The 20,406-nt window shown below is 35.6% G+C and overlaps 1 protein-coding gene across 4 annotated transcripts in view; it reads right to left on the reverse strand.

Moving 5' to 3' along the window:
• The window catches only part of KLHL13 (kelch like family member 13), a 199,564-nt gene that overhangs the window by 15,282 nt on the left and 163,876 nt on the right, over positions 1-20,406 (reverse strand). For all 4 annotated transcript variants that reach the window (XM_055563140.1, XM_055563139.1, XM_055563138.1 and 1 more), the window contains 2 exons: positions 7,909-8,041; positions 7,166-7,362 (listed from right to left, as the gene is read on the reverse strand). In XM_055563140.1, the coding sequence (XP_055419115.1) occupies positions 7,166-7,362; positions 7,909-8,041 (330 nt within the window). The remainder of the gene's footprint in view (positions 1-7,165; positions 7,363-7,908; positions 8,042-20,406) is intronic.

The following is a 20,406-nucleotide window of genomic DNA, read 5'->3' on the forward strand; positions in this document are numbered from 1 at the left end:
ATAATTTAATAGGGCTATTATTCCTAGGGTGAATTTATTTTCCATATTATTTATGTAGAAATAGAAACAAGGAAATCACTTTCTTGAGGAATGGAATGGGTGTTTTTGCATCAAATTATTCATGTAGTTTAGTTTCCAGTAAGTATGCTGATGGCTGGCACCACAGTTTTCCTTAGCTACTCTCTTACTCTCAGCATACTCCAGCTCTGCCTGGAGTCCCCATTAGCCCCTCAAATCTCCCCAGCACAGAGTAAAATACAGCAAAACCAGAAGTCATGAAAAGGAGAGAAGCTATGGAGAGGCCTATCTTTGGCAGGAAGTCTTTTCAATGTTCTAAGGGCTAATTAGTCAAAAGTGAAAATTAGGAAAATCAAATCAGCAAATATGTAAAGCATAAATCACAAAAACAAGCCTGCCATACAAATCTCTTTGTAATTGTATGTGTGTGTGTGTGTGTGTGTGTGTATGTACAAACACAGAGACAAGTCACAGGCAAAGGACTCATAGGATTTTTTTGCTTAATTTTGTCAGGGTGTGTGTTCACAAATGTCACATAAAGCTCACTGATGCCACTGTATTGTTAACCGACTGGCAGATGGTTAAGAGAAAATTGGCTAATCCTTCTATCATCTTGTTATTGAAAAGCTGAAATGAGATGAAAATCATGACTCCTCTGCATAAAGTCACAGCCGAGTTATGACATAATACCACTGAAAGTTTGAAGGCCAACACATACACACACATGTTGCTATTTTCATAGATTATTACTCAAGAAGAATTTCAACTCTTTTAGGCACTGATTTGCTGCACAAAAATCAACAATTTAAAATTGTTATTATACTTAATACCTATGTATTTTAAAAAATACCGAAAATAAATTGTAACACAGGAGGACTAGGAAAAATAAACGAACAACTTATGGGCCTTTTCAAACACACAGTTTAATACTATTCGATAACTTGGTTAATAAAAAGCACACTTTAATCCACTTTTAGGGGTGGCAGGTTGGTGTCTGACACAAGTTTAAAGTTGTGTAAATAAAGTTACAATTAATACCTCATTGCCCAAATCACCCCAGGTGGAAGGGATTCCTGTTTGGGGTAATAGACCTACTTTATGGGGTAAGACATAGTCTTCCCCAAAGCAAGAGTAATTTTCATTTTTGAAGATGTTTGCTAATATGGATAATCAAACATTGATGAAAGCACAAATATATTTCCTGTGTATGCAGATTCTTATCATCACTGATATGATTGATTACAAATAAAAAAATTAAAACAACAAAGACTATATTTTAAATGGGCAAAATAATAGCATTGGCTGTTAGTCATCAAAATTAATTCTAAATTTATAGCATATATAATGGAAGGACTGATGCTAAAGCTGAAATTCCAATACTTTGGCCACCTCATGCGAAGAGCTGACTCATTGGAAAAGACCTTGATGCTGGGAGGGACTGGGGGCAGGAGGAGAAGGGGACGACAGAGGATGAGATGGCTGGATGGTATCACTGACTCGGTGGACATGAGTTTGAGTAAACTCCAGGAGTTGGTGATGGACAGGGAGGCCTGGAGTGCTGTGATTCATGGGGTCACAAAGAGTCGGACATGACTGAGCAACTGAACTGGAACTGGAATATAAACCGAGATTAAAGATTAGAAACCAATCTGTGTAATTCAGAACTGGGATCAAGATATTCAGTTCCTTCCTCTTTTCCTTCTTCACTATCATTCAGTAAGGAAACAGTTTTTAAAACAAGAGGATAAAAAAAAAAACTACCTTGTATTTAAGGGCATTTTGAAAATCCCTTCTATATATCAGATATACAGATTCTCAGGACTGGGAAAACCTTGACAGATTGCCTAGCTAATATAGCTAGCTGCCTAGTCTTTCCTTTAAAAAAAGATCACCAGAGAATGGTATTTCATAACCTTCTGAATAGTCATCTTCTTGATAGAAGGACTAAGTATTTTCTATAGCTCATGTACCATAGCTACCACACTGTGGGTATATAACAAAGGTTAAATGCCATGATTATCAGCAATTTAAAAATTAAAGATGTGATGATAGATACAACTAAAAACAGACTATCTGCTGAATTAACACAGCAGATTACTAGAGTCTTATTAATTTTAAAAGGAGACTCAGATAAGAAAATATGTAACAGGAAATTAATTTTTATGAAGTGCATGCAATCAAAGCTAAAAAATTTGGGGAACACGTGTATACCTGTGGCAGATTCATGTTGATGTATGGCAAAACCAATACAATATTGTAAAGTTACAAAATAAAATAAAATAAAATAAAATTAATTGTAGACCATAGGGACTGTAGAAGCACAGTGTAGAATAACAGTTAATATAAGCAGATCAAAAATGATGGAATAACGGTAAACAACTTTTGGAAAAATACAACATTATTCAATTATAGCTCATTGTAATCCATTCTCAGTCATGATTTTTAAAAGTGTTTCAGCTAGCATAGTCCCAAACATTTAACCTTAGACATTACAAAATAATGAATATGTACAGTAACATAATATATACTGCAATTCAAGTACAGAATATATTTGAAAAATGTAAAATATGAATTTAAAGCTCATTAAAAAATACCTCATAAGCAGAAAGAACTCTAATTTCATCTGAATATATACCCTGGCCAAAATTCCAAAGAAGAGTCATTACAGAAGTTAAGCCAGGTAATTATATTAGAGTTTTAAAGGATAGAGAAGCAAAAAAGGACAAAATTTCCCAACTTCTTATGAGAACCAACAGCGTTATTTTAAAAAACAATCAAGTACACATTTAAGTTTCCTTGATATAATTTATAAATTATTCTACTGAATACAGTAGAACCTTCATGGTCATCCTAAAGGCAGTTCTAAGCACCATGATTTTCAATTTTCATTAGCATACTGGTACTCATTGCTGCAATATTAAGTTGTTCAAATCACACCTGATGTACCTAATGCTGTGATTAACATAATTTGATATTTTAATGACAGGTTTCATCAGTAATCTGTGATGTTACGTTGTTGAAGTTCAGTGTCTTATACAAATAAATTTCCATTTAGGAAAAAAAAAAAGCAAATGACTATCTGCTTTTGGTCCTCTCAAGGGAAGAGCAAACACTAAGAAATTCACTGGTAAATCTGGGTGGGGGGGGGTGGTGCTCTTCAGACATTCAATGTACCAAATTCTCCTTGGTGCTATCTAGTTTATTAAAATAACACCCTGACCTCAAGTACAACCAACACAAAGAGAGAAAGCACGTTCACAGAAAAAGACTGGGAAGTAGTCAAACAAGCTACTTTGAGCAATACAGGACATAACAAGTATCTTCTCCCAAGCTTCCTTCCACAGATGAGAATACCACAGGACACAAGAAAGGGGCCTTTTGGTAAGAAGAACAAAGGGATGATAAGAAAACTAAAACCTTTCTCTCCCGGTCTTGTTTCTCTTCAGATGATTGACACCATTTGAGGTGAATTTTGAGGGTGTGTCCAGCTTGGCAAATCCTATTTTCTTATTCCTTTGCACTTTGAATGCACTTGCCCTGGTGGATGCAATAGTTATCATAATGGTCTTTGGGGGGATGAGTTGGTTTAGGCCCAGGCTGAGACTCTTCTTTCCCTACAGAATCCCGGATGGGCAAGGATGGGCTGATTAAAGTTATATGCAGGGATGATATTTAGAATATTTGAGTATCAACTAATCAGAACAGATACTCAACCATAAACAACTGGTATCTGGGTACTACTTGCTGAGTATCAGCCTTGACAAGAAGAAAAACAAGACTGGTTTAATGGGGAGAGAAACAGTTTTGATTCATTTTAAAATTACCCATAAACTTTTTTCTCTAATTTGCATTGAGCTTCCCCCAAAGCAAAAACATTACCTGGAAAGACATGTTAATTAAGCTTAATGGGTAAATCCAGTCTTTATGAAAGAAAGAATGTCAAATGTATGTACTATACAGGAAATCCTTACATCAAAAAGAATATTCTTTCCCAAAAAGAACATTCCTCAAAAAGACATCCTTGCTGCTGCTATGGTCACATAATAGCAAAAGAAGCTATCTTTTCCAATAACTTCCTCTGATACCCTTCACTGTTCCCTTAGAGAATTCCTTTGTTCTCCAACAAATGTGCCTCTCTTGTTTTCTACTGTCTCCCACTCTTCATGACCCCAGTCACCTCAATAATTTCCATACATTTCACTGTGAGCTCCCCAACCCGATCAGTGACAATAAATGTACAGGTGGAACTAATGATAGACCTGTATCAAGAAAAAAATAAACACTTTAAAAAATGAGTTTAAAGAAAGTACACCGAGTCTAAAGCACAGAGAAGTTTCATTCTCTGATTAGATATACTTTTATGTAAAAAGAAAATGATTTCTTGCTCACCTTCATCCTGCTCTGTTTACTCTGTATAACTGTAAACTTAAATTTCAATTTTTTCCAGTTCAATTACAAATTGTTCTATTTCAGTAACCTGACATTAAATTGGGTTTTACAGGCTAGCCTGTAATCCTCCATAATAGTAATACTGTGGGAAAAATGCTAGATGGTACAATTTCCAAACAGCAAACAAATGATAAAAAATTTGACTACAACTTGTTTTTAAATCAGGGGATTGACACATGGAATTTAGCATGCTGTAGTTATGCAATGTCATAAGGACAAAAGCTAATGTAATTTTTGTAGGTATGTAACGAAACAAAGGTAATTTTCTATTATGTCCATGATAAATGATAATATTTTTAGTTTTACAGAAAATTTTACCAACTCTGCATTATATCCTTCACTGTCATCCTTCTGTTTTCTTTTCATAGTCCTCTTTTCCTATAACTACCAAGAAAATAGCATAGCAAAAACAAAATTAGGGTCTATAGGTCTTATAGGCCCTAATACTAGTTACAACCCTAAGAGAAAAGTATTGCTGCAAAGAAGGCAAAGGTCAGAGCGCAGGGTTCTTGTTCTACTGAGCATGATGCTCCCTTACAGAGAATGGATGTCTAACCGACCAAAGGCAAATGTGGCTTTATCACTGTATTTGGGGTTTGGGGGTATTTTTAGCAATACAGAGTTGTTCATTTTATTTTTTTAATTTTATTGGAGTATAGTTGATTTACAATGTTGTGTTACTTTCTGCTGCACAGCAAAGTGAATCAGTTATACATATACATATATCCACTGTTTTAGATTCTATTCCCATATTGGTTATTACAAAGTATCGAGTAGAGTTCCCTGTGCTAGACAGTAGGTTCTTATTATTAATTTATTTTATGTGTAGTAGTGTGTATATGCCAATTATTATCGTATTTAACATTATCATTCAAAATTAACATATAAAGGTTTTATGGATGATATGCTGATTCATCTTCTATATACCACTGCTCCTCTTCATCCACACAAGTGGTTAAGAACGGATAGAAAAGAATTGTGTTCAAAGCTAACTTTTCTTTCCAGAAATTCAAACCCAGGAAGTGTTTTGGTTATACGAACTATAATCATACTATATCATTAAGAACACAAATCTATTTCCTCAATACAGTTGGGTCAAGTACATAGTTGCGAAACTGTTATATTTTTAAATTATCTATAATAACTGAGCCTGTGGGAAAACGGAAAACATATTTACCTTTGAAAAATATTTATATTATCTTGACACTTTCAGTTCTTATAAATAGGAAAGGCACCCAGGGCTACTGTTTTTCCTGATTTACTTGATTGCTGAGAAAGGGATAATAGAGTAAAGCCTAAATATTTAACTAAGATATGGAATGCATGAAAGAAGGATAAAGGACAAGTTAGATTTTATATAATCCGTAAACTAATAATCCGCCAACTTTTCTCAAAAATTACCATGGATTCTGAGAAGGAAGATTTCCAATGTAAAATCACATAGACATATCCTAAGCAAACAAGATGAAAGATAAGAAATAGTATGGTACTAAGAAAAAGCTCATAGGCAAGAATGTTTTAAAATGGGAGTAAACTACACTAAAAGTAAGCTTTGTCAGGGACATGTCTCTTCTCCTTTAGAAATGGGCTTTAGTATCTCTGCAGAGATACTCGAAATGAAGATTATAATCTTTAAGACAATATTAAGTGTTTATAAAAATAAAGACATTTTCAAAAGGGTAAAAACATACAGTTATAATAAATGCTTCAAGGAAGTTAAGGAACCAACATTCTAATTACAGGAAATTTGTCAAGTATTGCAAATTTGCTATGATATCATCTTGAAATAAATGTGCTTTAAATAGACTTATCCAGAACAAACTTATTTTGTAATATTGTTATTTTGAGAAATGCATATTTTTATAACTTCATAAATCATGCTTTACCCAGTTTGGTTCTTTTCATTCAGACTGAGGAACTGATCACAACCAGTATCTCAAGTGATAAGTACTGAACTTGAATAATAGACAATGGGTACTAGGTCAACAGTGTCTGTCGTTACTGATTAGTTTCAAGGAAATCATGACACTGTACCTAGTTTGCCTCAGGACAACCACATGTTGCTAAGATCAGTGTAAATAAATGTTAAGAGTTTATAAACGTAAGTATTAAGTACTATTAATTTAAGGGTCTCAACTAAAATGAGGCACTATCCAAAGGAAGTAGGTGACTATAAGGAAGTTCAGTGACTGGTGGTTGTATGTGTCCTCTATTATCTATTAAAATATGCTGTAAACGACTTAGTAGGTGATGTGTTGCCATGGAATCAAGAAGATTTACACATAGGTGTTAGTTCTTCTCAAGATCTAGGTCCCATATTTAAAGGAAGGAAAAAAAAATGACTTGAGTGTATCTTAAAAGACTTCTAGAACCTCAGATGACTTTCCCACAGAACTCCATTTAAAAAAACCTGCTTGTATAAAATCATTAAGCAGAATAAAACTGGATTACAATATATAACATTATCAAACATGTTAAGGATTTTATTGCTATCAAACCCTTATTGCTGTCTAATGTCACTGGATGACACAGAAGGCTTTTTTTAAATGGTTCTATTTTGTAAAAATGCACCTGCACTGTTTTCTCCTGAACCTGCTTCCAAACCATACACTAGATGACACCTCTCTCTAAAGGCCAGTTAGTTTCAGGCCACAATACTATCCATCACAGGAAAAGATTTGATTTGAAAATGTCTTACCCCAGATATGAGAAATACTTTGCAGAAGTCCAAAACCGGCAGAATCTGTAGAAAACTGGCAGCTTCCAGTGTGTCTTGAAGGTTGTCCATATTAAGAGAAAGCTTTGCAGTGTAAATGAAGTCAATAATTTTCCTTAAACCGACTTTGCTCACGCCATGAAGCTTAATGCACATTAAATCTTGTTCTTTCATCCCACCTTAAATAAAAAGACACTCAATTAAATGAAGGTGGATAATTTAATTAAGGTCAAACTCACTTCTGTTGCTAATTAGATGCAATAAAATCAGGGAAAATTTTATTCTGTGTAAGCATTCGTATCTGAGTCAAGCTTCTGCATATTTTACAGTTAAAAGAGAGTACTTAAAAAGGAATATCTCTATACTAATGGAGGTGGTATATGATGCAAGTGCCTCCAAAATGTTCTCCTGGCACTTCAGATCTTTTGATGGATTAGAGATTGTACTAGTGACATTGTATTAGTCTCTGATGGCCCATTCAGATATGTGTCTGGAAAAGCAAAGCTATGAAATAAAGGTAGACGGAGGTATAAAAAAGCTATATCCATTTTCCAAGTTAGAAAAGCACCACCCACAAACACACATACTGGGTGTCTATTCTTTTTAAACTCTTCTTGTAAAGACACGGAACAAAAGCACTGAATCTTCCTCTAGCAATGAAAAGATTTAAACACGTATTTTTCTTATTGTTCTAATATGAAGGTAGAGTTTAGAAGGCAAGCTACCTGTGAACATAGCCTTGAAATAATCACTAGCAGAGGCCATCATGACTCTGTGCACAGGGAAGGCATCATCTGTGTCCCCTGGCATTAGGGTCACGTCACAGAGCAATCCTTCAAGTCGGAGCTGGTCAAATCCCTACAAGAAGAACATGAGATGAGCCACTCATCAAGGTAAAATGGGAACACAAGTTTCTGTGTGCTAAAATTCTCTTGACATATTAATGTCTATGGAACATAAAGCCAGTAGAATAATGACTCAGAAGAAAAAAACTGAACAGCTTACTTGATATGTGACAATAAAGAACAAATAAGGAAAAGAGCATATATGTTCACTTATTTATACAACCATTGGCTTTTATTATTCTGAAAAAAACTACCATGTACACTTTCATTTTCCCATGTGCAGAATTAGGGTGTTATACTACCATTCCTTTCCATAATAATATATTTTATAATATATAGTTCTTTTATTCTTGGTTTTCACTTGCTTATTTTTGTTGTTTGAAAAAAGAAAGGTCCAGAACATCTGTGCTAACTGCAAAATAGGAGTTGCTTTCTGCCAACTAGATTATTCCACCTCTTACAAAACAAGGAACTGTATTAGACATCCTTATATTCAGTATTTGATACTAGTATTTGATATACTTGCTCCTGCTTGATCAATTATCTTTCAAGTTTTAAATTTAATTATCTCTGGAAAAAAGTGCCCAGGGAGCTCCAACGTGAGACATAATTGTCCCCAAATGCTTAAAGTTTAGTGGAGAATTAATAGGCTGACACCCACAGTTCAGAGGAGAGAGACGGCTCTGCTGATAAGAATGCCTGTTGATTAGCTCCACCACCCACTCCTTGAAGAGCCCAACCAATAATAAGCAGGCAGCTGTTCCCTTGGTCTACTCTGGGAAGAATAAAACACTGTAAGATTATAATAGGCTGGTGAAATGCATAAAAAGAAGATAATATACAATTTAACAATGAAGCGCAAAATGAAAATTTTTCAAGATGGAGTCTGTAGTTTCAAAAATGGAAACGTACTCTTATAAAAAATCATGAAGATACTCACACAAATTACTTTCAAATAATATAATAAAAACTAACAGCAGAATTATTCTATCCCCTTCATATTTTAATGACCCCACATAAAACTTTTATTTAAAGTTGTGATTCACGGATTTAAGAAGCAGAAGGCACAACATACTGAAGAATGCAGTTTCAGAAATATCGATCCTGCACATATGTATAATATAAATCTTAGTCCAAACATCTTCTCATCATAATTTTTAAATGGCTTTCTAAAGAAAATGCTTGAATCTACAGAATTAGAACTTCAAAGAGATAATATGATCCAGCCACTTTCTCTCTGGAGAGAGATATAAATATTTTAATTCTAAAAATATTTATACATTATACATATACTTTGGAACAGGATTATGTATCATATTTTTTGCTCTCCAACAGTGATTGACATATGTTTTTGCTCACAAATATCAACTCTTTCACAAATATCCCCTTTCCATTGTAAATGCAAACATTCTCCCCCAATGCCCCCTCAATATTTTCCATTGCTAAATCATCTCCCATCCCTGTTATTTACAAAAGTAGAGGTTAAAAAGAGATGTCCATTTTAGGGAAATATTTACATGCAGAAGGTAAAAAGTGGTGAAAATTCACATACAGTGTGTGAACTATTGCAACTTAATTGCAATTAAGTTTAAGTGGATCGCCTTTTAAACATAAATGAGCATATGAGCACTGGAAAGTCCTAAACGCAACCACTGGGGCTGAAACTGAAGAGGAGGGAACCATCAGGTAGAAGACTAGGATGTCTGAATTCCCCAGTGCTTGGCACACCATGGGGACTTCACAAATGTTCAGCAAATGCTTGAACAAATAAGCCAGACTTTACCCAGATGCCGTAACTTGGTATTAAAAAAAAAAAAATCAACATGTAGAACCTGAATTTTGTAACAAGCTAACTAGAAACTAAGAACTTTATTTGTGAACCTACTCTCAATAATAAAATGAATTGGACCTATAGTTCTCACTTGTGGTAAACTACAAAGGTTAAGATGAGAGAAGAGGAACTGAATCAGGGTTTAGGCTGAAAAGTTTGGCTTCCAAGGGCTTGGCTATTTTCTCCTTCAGATAAATTTCAGATTTCAAAAATTTAAATATATCCTTGTGATAAAAATACAAAAGGACAACTGAAAACCAAAAGTCCACCTCTTCTACTTACTAAGACTAACTTCTGATAACAGTTTAGTATATATACTTCCAGGTCTCTTTCTACACGTATACATAATCTACCTTTTGCTTGTATTTTTAAGAGTAGGATACTATATGTACTATTATGCATTTTAAAAATTCACCTGAGCACATAACATGGACAGCTCTGTGTCTCAATACACACAAATCTATTCTTTTTAGTGGATGCACAGAATTTCATGAGTGTGGTTCAGTTCAGTTCAGTCAGTCAGTCGTGTCCGACTCTTTACTACCCCATGAACTGCAGCACGCCAGGCCTCCCTGTCCATCACCAACTCCTGGAGTTCACTGAAACTCATGTCCATCGAGTCAGTGATGCCATCCAGCCATCTCATCCTCTATTGTCCCTTTCTCCTCCTGCCCCCAATCCCTCCCAGCATCAGAGTCTTTTCCAATGAGTCAACTCTTCACATGAGGTGGCCAAAGTATTGGAGTTTCAGCTTTAGCATCAGTCCTTCCAATGAACACCCAGGACTGATCTCCTTTAGAATGGGCTGGTTGGATCTCCTTGCAGTCCAAGGGACTCTCAAGAGTCTTCTCCAACACCACAGTTCAAAAGCATCAATTCTTCGGCGCTCAGCCTTCTTCACAGTCCAACTCTCACATCCACACATGACCGCTGGGAAAACCATAGCCTTGACTAGATGAACCTTTGTGGGCAAAGTAATGTCTCTGCTTTTGAATATGCTATCTAGGTTGGTCATAACTTTCCTTCCAAGGAGTAAGCATCTTTTAATTTCATGTTGTCTTAGGAAGGGTAAATATCACAAAGCCCCCACATTAAATTTTCTAGTTCCTCACTCATAGCCTATTTTCCCATCACCTTTTATCATAGTTCTCGAGATTGTATTTATTTGGTGTCTCAGCTCACATTGACAATTGTGGATATAGGAGAAGGGTTGAGGGCTTCTGGAGGCAAACACACTGATACATGCAAGAAGTAATAACTGACATCAAAGGAAAGGACAGAAAAACAATAGAAAGCCAAAAGAACACCAAAAAGTGTGATATGGAGCTGTTTAATATAGGGATAGGCAGTCCAAGTACTTCTGAGTACTGTGGACACTCCTTGACCTCTGTGGGTGTTGCTGGCTTAGAGAACATAGTATAATGCTCGATGTCCATAAATTTCTTTTAGATATAGTTAAATTATATCAATCTTCTCAGCTTACTAAGGTAAGGAAAATAAATCCTTCTAAATATATTTGTAAAAGAAATCTCCCCAGATGAATTTCATGTATATCATTGAACCATCATGGTCAAGCAGTATATAGTATAGTATATAGCTTAATGAGAGAAGGAGGCTTGTACTTGCTATGTGGCCAATTAATGTCTCTGGGATTCATTTTTCTTATCTCTAAAATATGACTCGGGAAGCAGATTTCTAAATTTTCTTCAAGTTCCCATCTGTGATTCATTGAAATCTCATTTTCCCCGTGTTTCAGTTTCTAATGGGAGCTGGATTTTATGGTTCCTCATTCATCAATAGAAATGAGAGGGCCAGAAAGGAAAAAAGCTTCCCATCTCCCAGAATCTTAGGTTCTACGTAAATGGTTTAACTGTTGGTTTTACAAGAGTATGGGAGGAAGAGAATGAGAGGTCAAACAGGAAAAACATGAAAGGAAGAGGTTTTTTGTTTACATTAAAGTACTTTCTCTAAAGAAAAAGAGACTCACCCCCTCCACTATACTTCTGCCCTATCCATGACCATAGTCATGGATTAAAGCCCATTTTTGTGGTCCTGCTAATTTTAAAAATTTACTTTATATCAAATAGTGAAAGCCACTCCAGTATAGTCAAAAAGATTTAGAACAGTAGTCCTCAGATCTTATTCCATATTCAGAATCACAAGGAGGAGAAGGAGGAGGGCTCCTTAAACTGAGTATTGTGGCCCACCCCAGAGTTTTTGAATCAAAAACTCTCGAGATGGGAGCCAGCAATGTGCATTTCTAACAAGTTCCTAGGTGATGCTTTAAGTATGCTGAAAGAAGAGAATGCTGAAACATTAGAATCATAAGAGTCCTGACACTTGGCTGTGTCAGGTTTTAGCTCGGCCTTTGTTGGTCTAGGCTGGTGGTGGTAATGGAAATGTGAGAGTAACCCGAGAGTTTGTTCTTTCTTCAACTGATTTTTTCATGTGGTAATGTAGTAGTACTATTCCATATTGCTATTGAAAAACATTGTACGGTGTCTTTAAAAGTCTATTAAAAATTGTGTTCTCACTAACTGAGATTTTTAAGTCCAAGTACTAGCAGGCACTGTTTTTTTTTTTTTTTTTTTTTTGGTGTCTAATCTTAGGTGTGTGGTTGTCAAGGGAACAAGCTAGAGAAGTGTTTAATGGGTAAATGTTATCATTGTTTTAGTAATCGCACAAGCTCCAGCTTCAAAAGGCATTGAAAGTAGATGTCAGGGGAATAGATCCGTGGGGAGAAACTATTTAAAGAAGTCTCACTCTGAAGGATACCCCAGTGCACAGCTGTAGTGGCAAGGACATGAATTTAGGCAAAAAGTAGAATCTGAGTTTTACCACTTACAGCTAGTTATGTGACTCTGGGAAAGTCTTTGTACTCTCTGGGCCAGTTTCCTTATCTGTAATGTGGGTAGTAGATGTGAAGATTAAATGCAACAAGTCATGGAACAGTAAAGTGCATAATAAATATCCATTTATTTCCCTTCCGTTTGAACCAAACAGTGAAGGTGTCAGAGGAAATGTCATTGATCAGAAGTGATGGGTGTACCAAATAAGGTGCCCATCTGGTTGGCTTGATCTGCTCTAGCAGATTATTTGTCTCCAGTAAATAGGCTCCAAGAAACAAGGCTGTTGAAGAAAGTGCCTGGAAATAATTTTGATACCTAATACACTTGGATTCCTAGAATCTTGAATAAATCCCAGGAGAATTCATGATTCTCATTTGTGTTAGCAGTGCAAAATACTTGTACTGAAGTAAGAACCAGGGTTTGCTTAAGTAGTAATTGATGAAATCAAGGATTATTTCACTTCCCTCACTCCTTTACTACTGCTACAACTGTGGTGATTTTTCATGGACAATTTGCATCCTTTGGCCTCATGCTGTTATCTCAGGTTGTTAACATCTTTTAAACCCCATCCTATGGTGAGGGAACGCCAGAGGGTGAGATGGCTGGATGGCGTCACTGACTTGATGGACGTGAGTCTGAGTGAACTCTGGGAGTTAGTGATAGAGGCCTGGCGTGCTGCGATTCACGGGGTTGCAAAGAGTCGGATACAACTGAGTGACTGAACTGAACTGAACTGATGGCGATTCATCAAATCATACCCTTCCTAATACCTTCACTTTTAAAAATAACAGCTTTAGGGAGATGTCATTCACCTATCATAAAATTCATCCCTTTCAAAAAGTCTACGATTCAGTTGGGTTTTAGCATATTCACAAGGTTTGGCAAATATCACCACAGTCCATTATAGAACATTATTATCTGTATTATTACCTGTATCCATTAGCTGTCATTCCCCATCTACTCATAATCTCTTTCTTAACCTGTACCAATCATTAGTCTACTATATATCTCTATAGTTTTGCCTATTCAGAATATTTCACGTAAATGGAATTATATACCATGTAGTCTTTTGTGACTGGTTTCTTTTACTTAGAATGGTGTTTTCAAGGTTCCCCCACACTGTAGCATGCATCAGTACTTCTTTCTTTTTTACAACTAAATAATATTTCATTCTATGAATATACCACTTTTATAAAAATTCACTCATCCATTTATGGACATTTGGTTTGTTTCCACTTTGGGGCTATTGTGAATAATTATGCTATGAACATTCATGTACAAGTGTCTGCATGAACATGTTTTCATTTATCTTTTGTGTATATCTAAGAGCCTGGTTGGCTGCTGTCTATGGGGTCACACAGTCGGACACGACTGAAGCGACTTAGCAGCAGCAGCAGCAGCAAGAGTGGAATTGCTGGGTGGTATATCATACTATGATTAATCTGTTGAACAACTGCCAGAGTATTTTCTCAAGTGGCTGTGTTTTAAATTCCTTTTGGCATAGTATAAGGATCCCAATTTTCTCATGTTTTTGCCAACATGTGTTAGCTGTCTTTTTTATTATAGCCATACTAGAAGGTGTGAAGTGATATCTTATGGTTTTGATTTGTATTTTCCTGAGTGCTAATGATATTGAGCATCTTTTCACTTTTGCACTGGCCATTTGTATATCACCTGTGGAGAACTGTCTCTTCAGGTCAGTTCTCCATTTGTTAGTTGAGTTATTTATCTTTTCATTATTCAGTGGTAGGAGTTCTTTATATATTCTAGATACAAATCTCCTAGCAGATATATGATTTATAAGTATTTTCTCCCAGCATCTTCAGTTTTGTGGTTCCTTGTTGGTCTTCCATAACTACTCTGCCAATCTTCAGTTCTTTATCCATTCGACTATGTAATCTTTGCTACTGCTTTACCTTAGTAGAGTTAATGGGACAGATAGACAAGACAAATTTCTGGAAGACTTCTGATTTTTCATTATTCTCTAAACATATGTTATTCTTTCACACTTAAGTGTCTTTGCACTCATCCCTTCTCCCTGGAATACCTTAAGTACTTAACATTTTTTGGTCTGGTAAAGCCTTATTTATTCATAATAATCCATCTTAAATGGTAAATTGTAAAACTGGAATTCCAGTTTTGGGCTGAACTCACATTCTGCCCACTACAGTTATACAGTGGGTAATCCTGCAGAGTGAACCATCTGAAAACAGTTTCTCCCCATGGATCTGTTCTTTTGAAAGCTAATTTCAATGCTGTTTAAAGCTGGAATTTGTGTAATCTAGGCAGAGTTAGTAGCTCCTTCTTTTACCCTCTGAGCCCATCAGTATCACCTACCAGTGAGATCCACAAGATCTAGAATCTAGTTTGTTTTCTCTGTCTGCCTATGATCTAGTACAGGGCACAGGGTAAATGCTTAATAAATGTAAATAAATTATAAGTATTGTTATTTATTATTAATATTATCATCATCATTGGACGAGAATACATATAAAGGCCCTAGCCCAGTACCTGACACAGAGGAAGTACTCAATGCTTTTTGCCCAGTACCTGACACAGAGGAAGTACTCAATGCTTTTTATTGCTCTTATTGATAGTGCTATGGAATAAATGAATTTGGATAACACTTACAAATCACTTTCATATATACTTGCCTCATTAATACTTGAAGCAATTTTGTCAGGTAGAAAAGGCAAGAATTATTATCCCTATTTTATAGATTGGGAAACTGAAGCTCAGGGAGGTTAGAAAGCTTGCCCAAATTCACTTACCCACTAAGAGACAAAAACTAGGACTTGAACACAGGCTTTCTAAATGTAAACTTGTATGTTTTTCTAATCTTACTCTAAGCTCTGTTCTGTTTTTAAATATAATGTCTTTAAATATTGTTTTCACTCAATATAAGTATAAAAACATGTATTAAAAGTTTAAAGATAATTTGGCATGAATGATACTGTAAAGATTTTGCTCTTAGTAGAAATCATAGAATTTACACAGAGTATCTTCATGTCTGCCTGCCCTTCTTCCTCTCTGTCAAACTAGGGATGGGAGGTGGGACCAGAGAGAAAAAAGTCAGTATCATTTTGGAAACTCTCCTGTTGGGACAAGAAGGCCATAACTAAAGTACCATGTTTCAGCTAGTGTAGTGTCAGTGTGTGCTAATCGTAGAATAGTTATCTAGGTGGAAACAAATAATTTCTTGATTGTTGACTATGCTTACTCAAGCCTATTAAGCTTGAAAATGCCTCTGTCCTCCAGATGTCTAGGCTGCTAATTAAGATTTTTTCATAATAAGATTGGTGCCTATCAGATTGCTCTCCTCCATTTTATCTATTTATTTTCTCATCCAACTTTAGTTGCAAAGTCACTAAAAGATTTGATTGTATCATCTCAAGTTATTATCTATGTAATACAATGCTGAAGAAATGGGTTTTCTCAAGAACTTAAATTAACTTGTGCTGTTTTCCAGTGGGCTAACTTCATGAAATACTTCAGTTCACTTCAGTTCAGTTCAGTCACTCAGTCGTGTCCGACTCTCTGCGACCCCATGAATCGTAGCACGCCAGGCCTCCCTGTCGATCACCAACTCCCGGAGTTCACCCAAACCCACATCCATCGAGTCGGTGATGCCATCCAGCCATCTCATCCTCTGTCGTCCCCTTCTCCTCCTGCCCCCAATCCCTCCCAGCATCAGAGTCCTTTCCAATGAGTCAACTCTTCGCATGAGGTGGCCAAAGTATTGGAGTTTCAGCTTTAGCATCATTCCATCCAAAGAACACCCAGGACTGATCTCCTTTAGAATGGGCTGGTTGGATCTCCTTGCAGTCCAAGGGACTCTCAAGAGTCTTCTCCAACACCACAGTTCAAAAGCATCAATTCTTTGGCGCTCAGCTTTCTTCACAGTCCAACTCTCACATCCATACATGACTACTGGAAAAACCATAGCCTTGACTAGATGGACCCTTGTGGGCAAAGTAATGTCTCTGCTTTTGAATATGCTATCTAGGTTGGTCATAACTTTCCTTCCAAGGAGTAAACGTCTTTTAATTTCATGGCTGCAGTCATCATCTGCAGTGATTTTGGAGCCCAAGAAAATAAAGTCTGACACTGTTTCCACTGTTTCCCCATCTATTTGCCATGAAGTGATGGGACCAGATGCCATGATCTTCATTTTTTGAATGCTGAGCTTTAAGCCAACTTGTTCACTCTCCTCTTTCACTTTCATCAAAAGGCTTTTTAGTTCCTCTTCACTTTCTGCCATAAGGGTGGTGTCATCTGCATATCTGAGGTTATTGATATTTCTCTGGCAATCTTGATGAAATACTTACCCTAAAGTAAAAGTTTGGGTTGCTGGTTGTCATGTTAATGAACTGTACCTTATTTAACAGTTTTATGATCATAAGATAATCTTTAAAATATATTATTAACATAAGATAGACATAGTGATTTTAGAATGTTATATTTTATAAAAGAAGCCCTTAAATAATTCAGATTGTTGAAGTTTTTATTAAAATGATGCTTTTTATTTCTTTATTTAAGTTTCCTGAATGTCAACTAGAATATAGAAAACTGAGTATATAGTTTTTCTTAGGGATAGTTTTTCAGTTACTCAGGTTAGGGTACAATAGGTTATCTTGATACTTCCAGTTAAGTTTATATCTATAGTACATAAGTTAGATGAGAGTCTACCACCTTTCTTTTCAGACCACTTTAGTGTATTATTACCTTGAGTTTTCAAGTGAGTTTCTTTGTTGTTTGTTATTTAGCATGTTTTAAGTGATAGAGAGGACTAGCACATACCAACTGAGAGTTAAATATGCTCAAGTACATAATTTCAATTTCTGATTGTTTGCTGCTAGGATATAAAAATGCTGTTTGTTACTGATTATTCATCGTCTATTTTGAGACCTTGAAGAACTGACTTAATAGTTCTAGAAGTTTTTTTTGTGGATTCTGTAGGATTTTCTACATAGATAACCATTTTGCCTGTAAATATAGTTTTTTTCTTCCTTTCCAGTCTAATGCCTCTTATTTCTTTTACTTGCCTTATTGTACTAGGTAGAAACTCCATAAAAATGTTGAATAGAAGTGGTTAGAGTGTATGTTCTTGCTTTGTCCTAATAGTAGGGAGGCATGCAGTCATTCTTTCACCATTAAGTGTTATGTTAGGTATAGGTTTGAGGAAATTTCTTTCTGTTCCTAGTCTGCTGAGAGTTTTGTTTTTTATTTCAAATCATAAATCGATATTGGATTTTGTCAAATGCTTTTTTTGCACCTACTGAGATGATCTTATCATTTTTCTTTTTTAGTCTACTAATAATATGAATTAAATTAATTGACTTTTGCATGCTAAAGCAGCCATGCCTTATAGGAATAAACCCCACTTGGTCATAATGTATTATCCTTTTTATATATTTTTAAATTTGACTTGCCAGAATTTTAGGAATTTTTTCATCTGTGGTCATGAGAAATTTTGGTCATGGTTTTCTTTGATTATCTTTGGTTTTGGTAGGATAATGCTGCCCTTGTAGAATGAATTAGGACATGTTCCTTCTTAATTTTCTGGATCTGTTTTTGTAAAATTGGTGTTATTTCTTCCTTAAATGTAAAGTATAATTTACCAGTGAAAATTCAGTTTTATGGTGTGTGTATATATAACACATATACATATACATATATACATATATATATATATATATATATATATAGCTACTTAGTTTATCTGAGTACTTAGAGAAATAATGAAAAATAAGGCTAAACAGTTGAGTTGGGGCCAGATTAATCTTTAAAGTCTTATATAATGATATAAAGCAGTGATAGAAAGCCATTAGCAGTTTTTAAACTCCAAGCAGTTGTATATAATGAGAACAAAGTTTAATTAATCTGTTCCTTTTCTGTCCTCTGAATGAAATGAATAATGTCTCACAGAAACATGACTGTGGTGTTGCTTTGATCAAATATATTGCATTTACTTAAAGAGTGGAGTAAACGTATTCCTCAACCTTCTCTTCTTTTAGTTCCTTAATCTTTGTTCATAAAACATATTTAATGTTAATAATTTTTATTGCTCTTCTCAGGATGCATTTCCTTTTTATTCCCCTTCCTTTTCCAAATTACACTGATCAAAGCTAGATCGACTATGCTAGTAAGTTATTTCCAATGCAGAATTTGGTGTAGAGATTTGGTTATCAGATTATTTTTTTTAATACCTGAGAGTATCAATCTAGCTATTTTCCCATAGTAGCATTATATTTAACTTGAAAGCTGTTGACATTCAAGCAACTTTTAGTATACATTATTTGTAACTTATCAGGTTTCTATAGTATGCTAAGTCACTTCAGTCGTGTCCGACTCTGTGGACCCCATGGACGGCAGCCCACCAGGCTTCCCCGTCCCTGGGATTCTCCAGGCAAGAACACTGGAGTGGGTTGCCATTTCCTTCTCCAATGCATGAAAGTGAAAAGTGAAAGTGAAGTCGCTCAGTCGCATCCGACCCTCAGCGACCCCATGGACTGCAGCCTTCCAGGCTCCTCCATCCATGGGATTTTCCAGGCAAGAGTACTGGAGTGGGGTGCCATTGTCTTCTCCGTTCTATAGTATAGATGTATAATATCAGCACATACCCTCCTCTGTTTTAATGTGACCATTTAAAAGTTTATCAAACTCATTTAAAAATGTCAGTCCTTTAGGGTACGTACCTCCCTCTGTTTAATAGTATTTGAAGTTTTGATATGTTAGGTAAATTTACTACAGAGAAGAAAAAAATATATATACATATATATTCATTGTATTTATATATTTATATTCTGATTTTTTTAATTTCTTTTTTACTTGGACTATAGTTGCTTTACAATGTTGTGTTAGTTTCTACTGTACAACAAAGTGAATCAGTTATATGTATACAGATATCCTCCCACCTTGAGCCTCCCTCCGATCATCCCACCCCTCTGAGTCATCACAGAGACCGAAGTTGAGCTCCCCGTGCTATATAGTAGCTTCCCACTAGCTATCTGTTCTACACATGGTAGTGCATATATGTCAGTGCAACTATTTCAGTTCATCCCACCCTTTCCTCTCCACCCACAGCATGTCCACAAGTCCAGGAAAAACCTTTTTTTTAAAAGAACATCTTTTTAATGCTTATTTTTTCCCCAAAAGAATGTGAAGAAGAGATTTTAAAAAAGAAGATATGAGGATGTTTATAAAAGAGGGAAAGGGGAATAGAGAACAGGCCGCAATGCCCTCATAAATAGAACCCAAGGCCCAGAAAAAATAGGAAAAGACAGAACTAAAGGATTAAGCTAGAAAGAAGTTGAATTTAAAGCACTAGAAATAGTTTAAATACACTCTGAAAGACTAATTGGAAATTTTGAGCAATTTTGTATAAAACAGACCTGTATCTGTGTATCATGGACTACTAGCATGTGGAAATAGGCAAAAATGTTTATAGAATTCTGGCTAGAGGAATAAGTACAGATTTGGTGGGAGAAAATGATTTTATAATAAAAGGATAGATTTTAAGTATTCAAGGTATTTTCATGAATCTATATAACCTCAGATATGCAGATGACACCACCCTTATGGCAGAAAGTGAAGAGGAACTAAAAAGCCTCTTGATGAAAGTGAAAGTAGAGAGTGAAAAAGTTGGCTTAAAGCTCAGCATTCAGAAAATGAAGATCATGGCATCTGGTCCCATCA

The sequence above is a fragment of the Bubalus kerabau genome, chromosome X (assembly GCF_029407905.1).
Source record: "Bubalus kerabau isolate K-KA32 ecotype Philippines breed swamp buffalo chromosome X, PCC_UOA_SB_1v2, whole genome shotgun sequence".
Classification (NCBI taxonomy): Eukaryota; Metazoa; Chordata; class Mammalia; order Artiodactyla; family Bovidae; genus Bubalus; species Bubalus kerabau.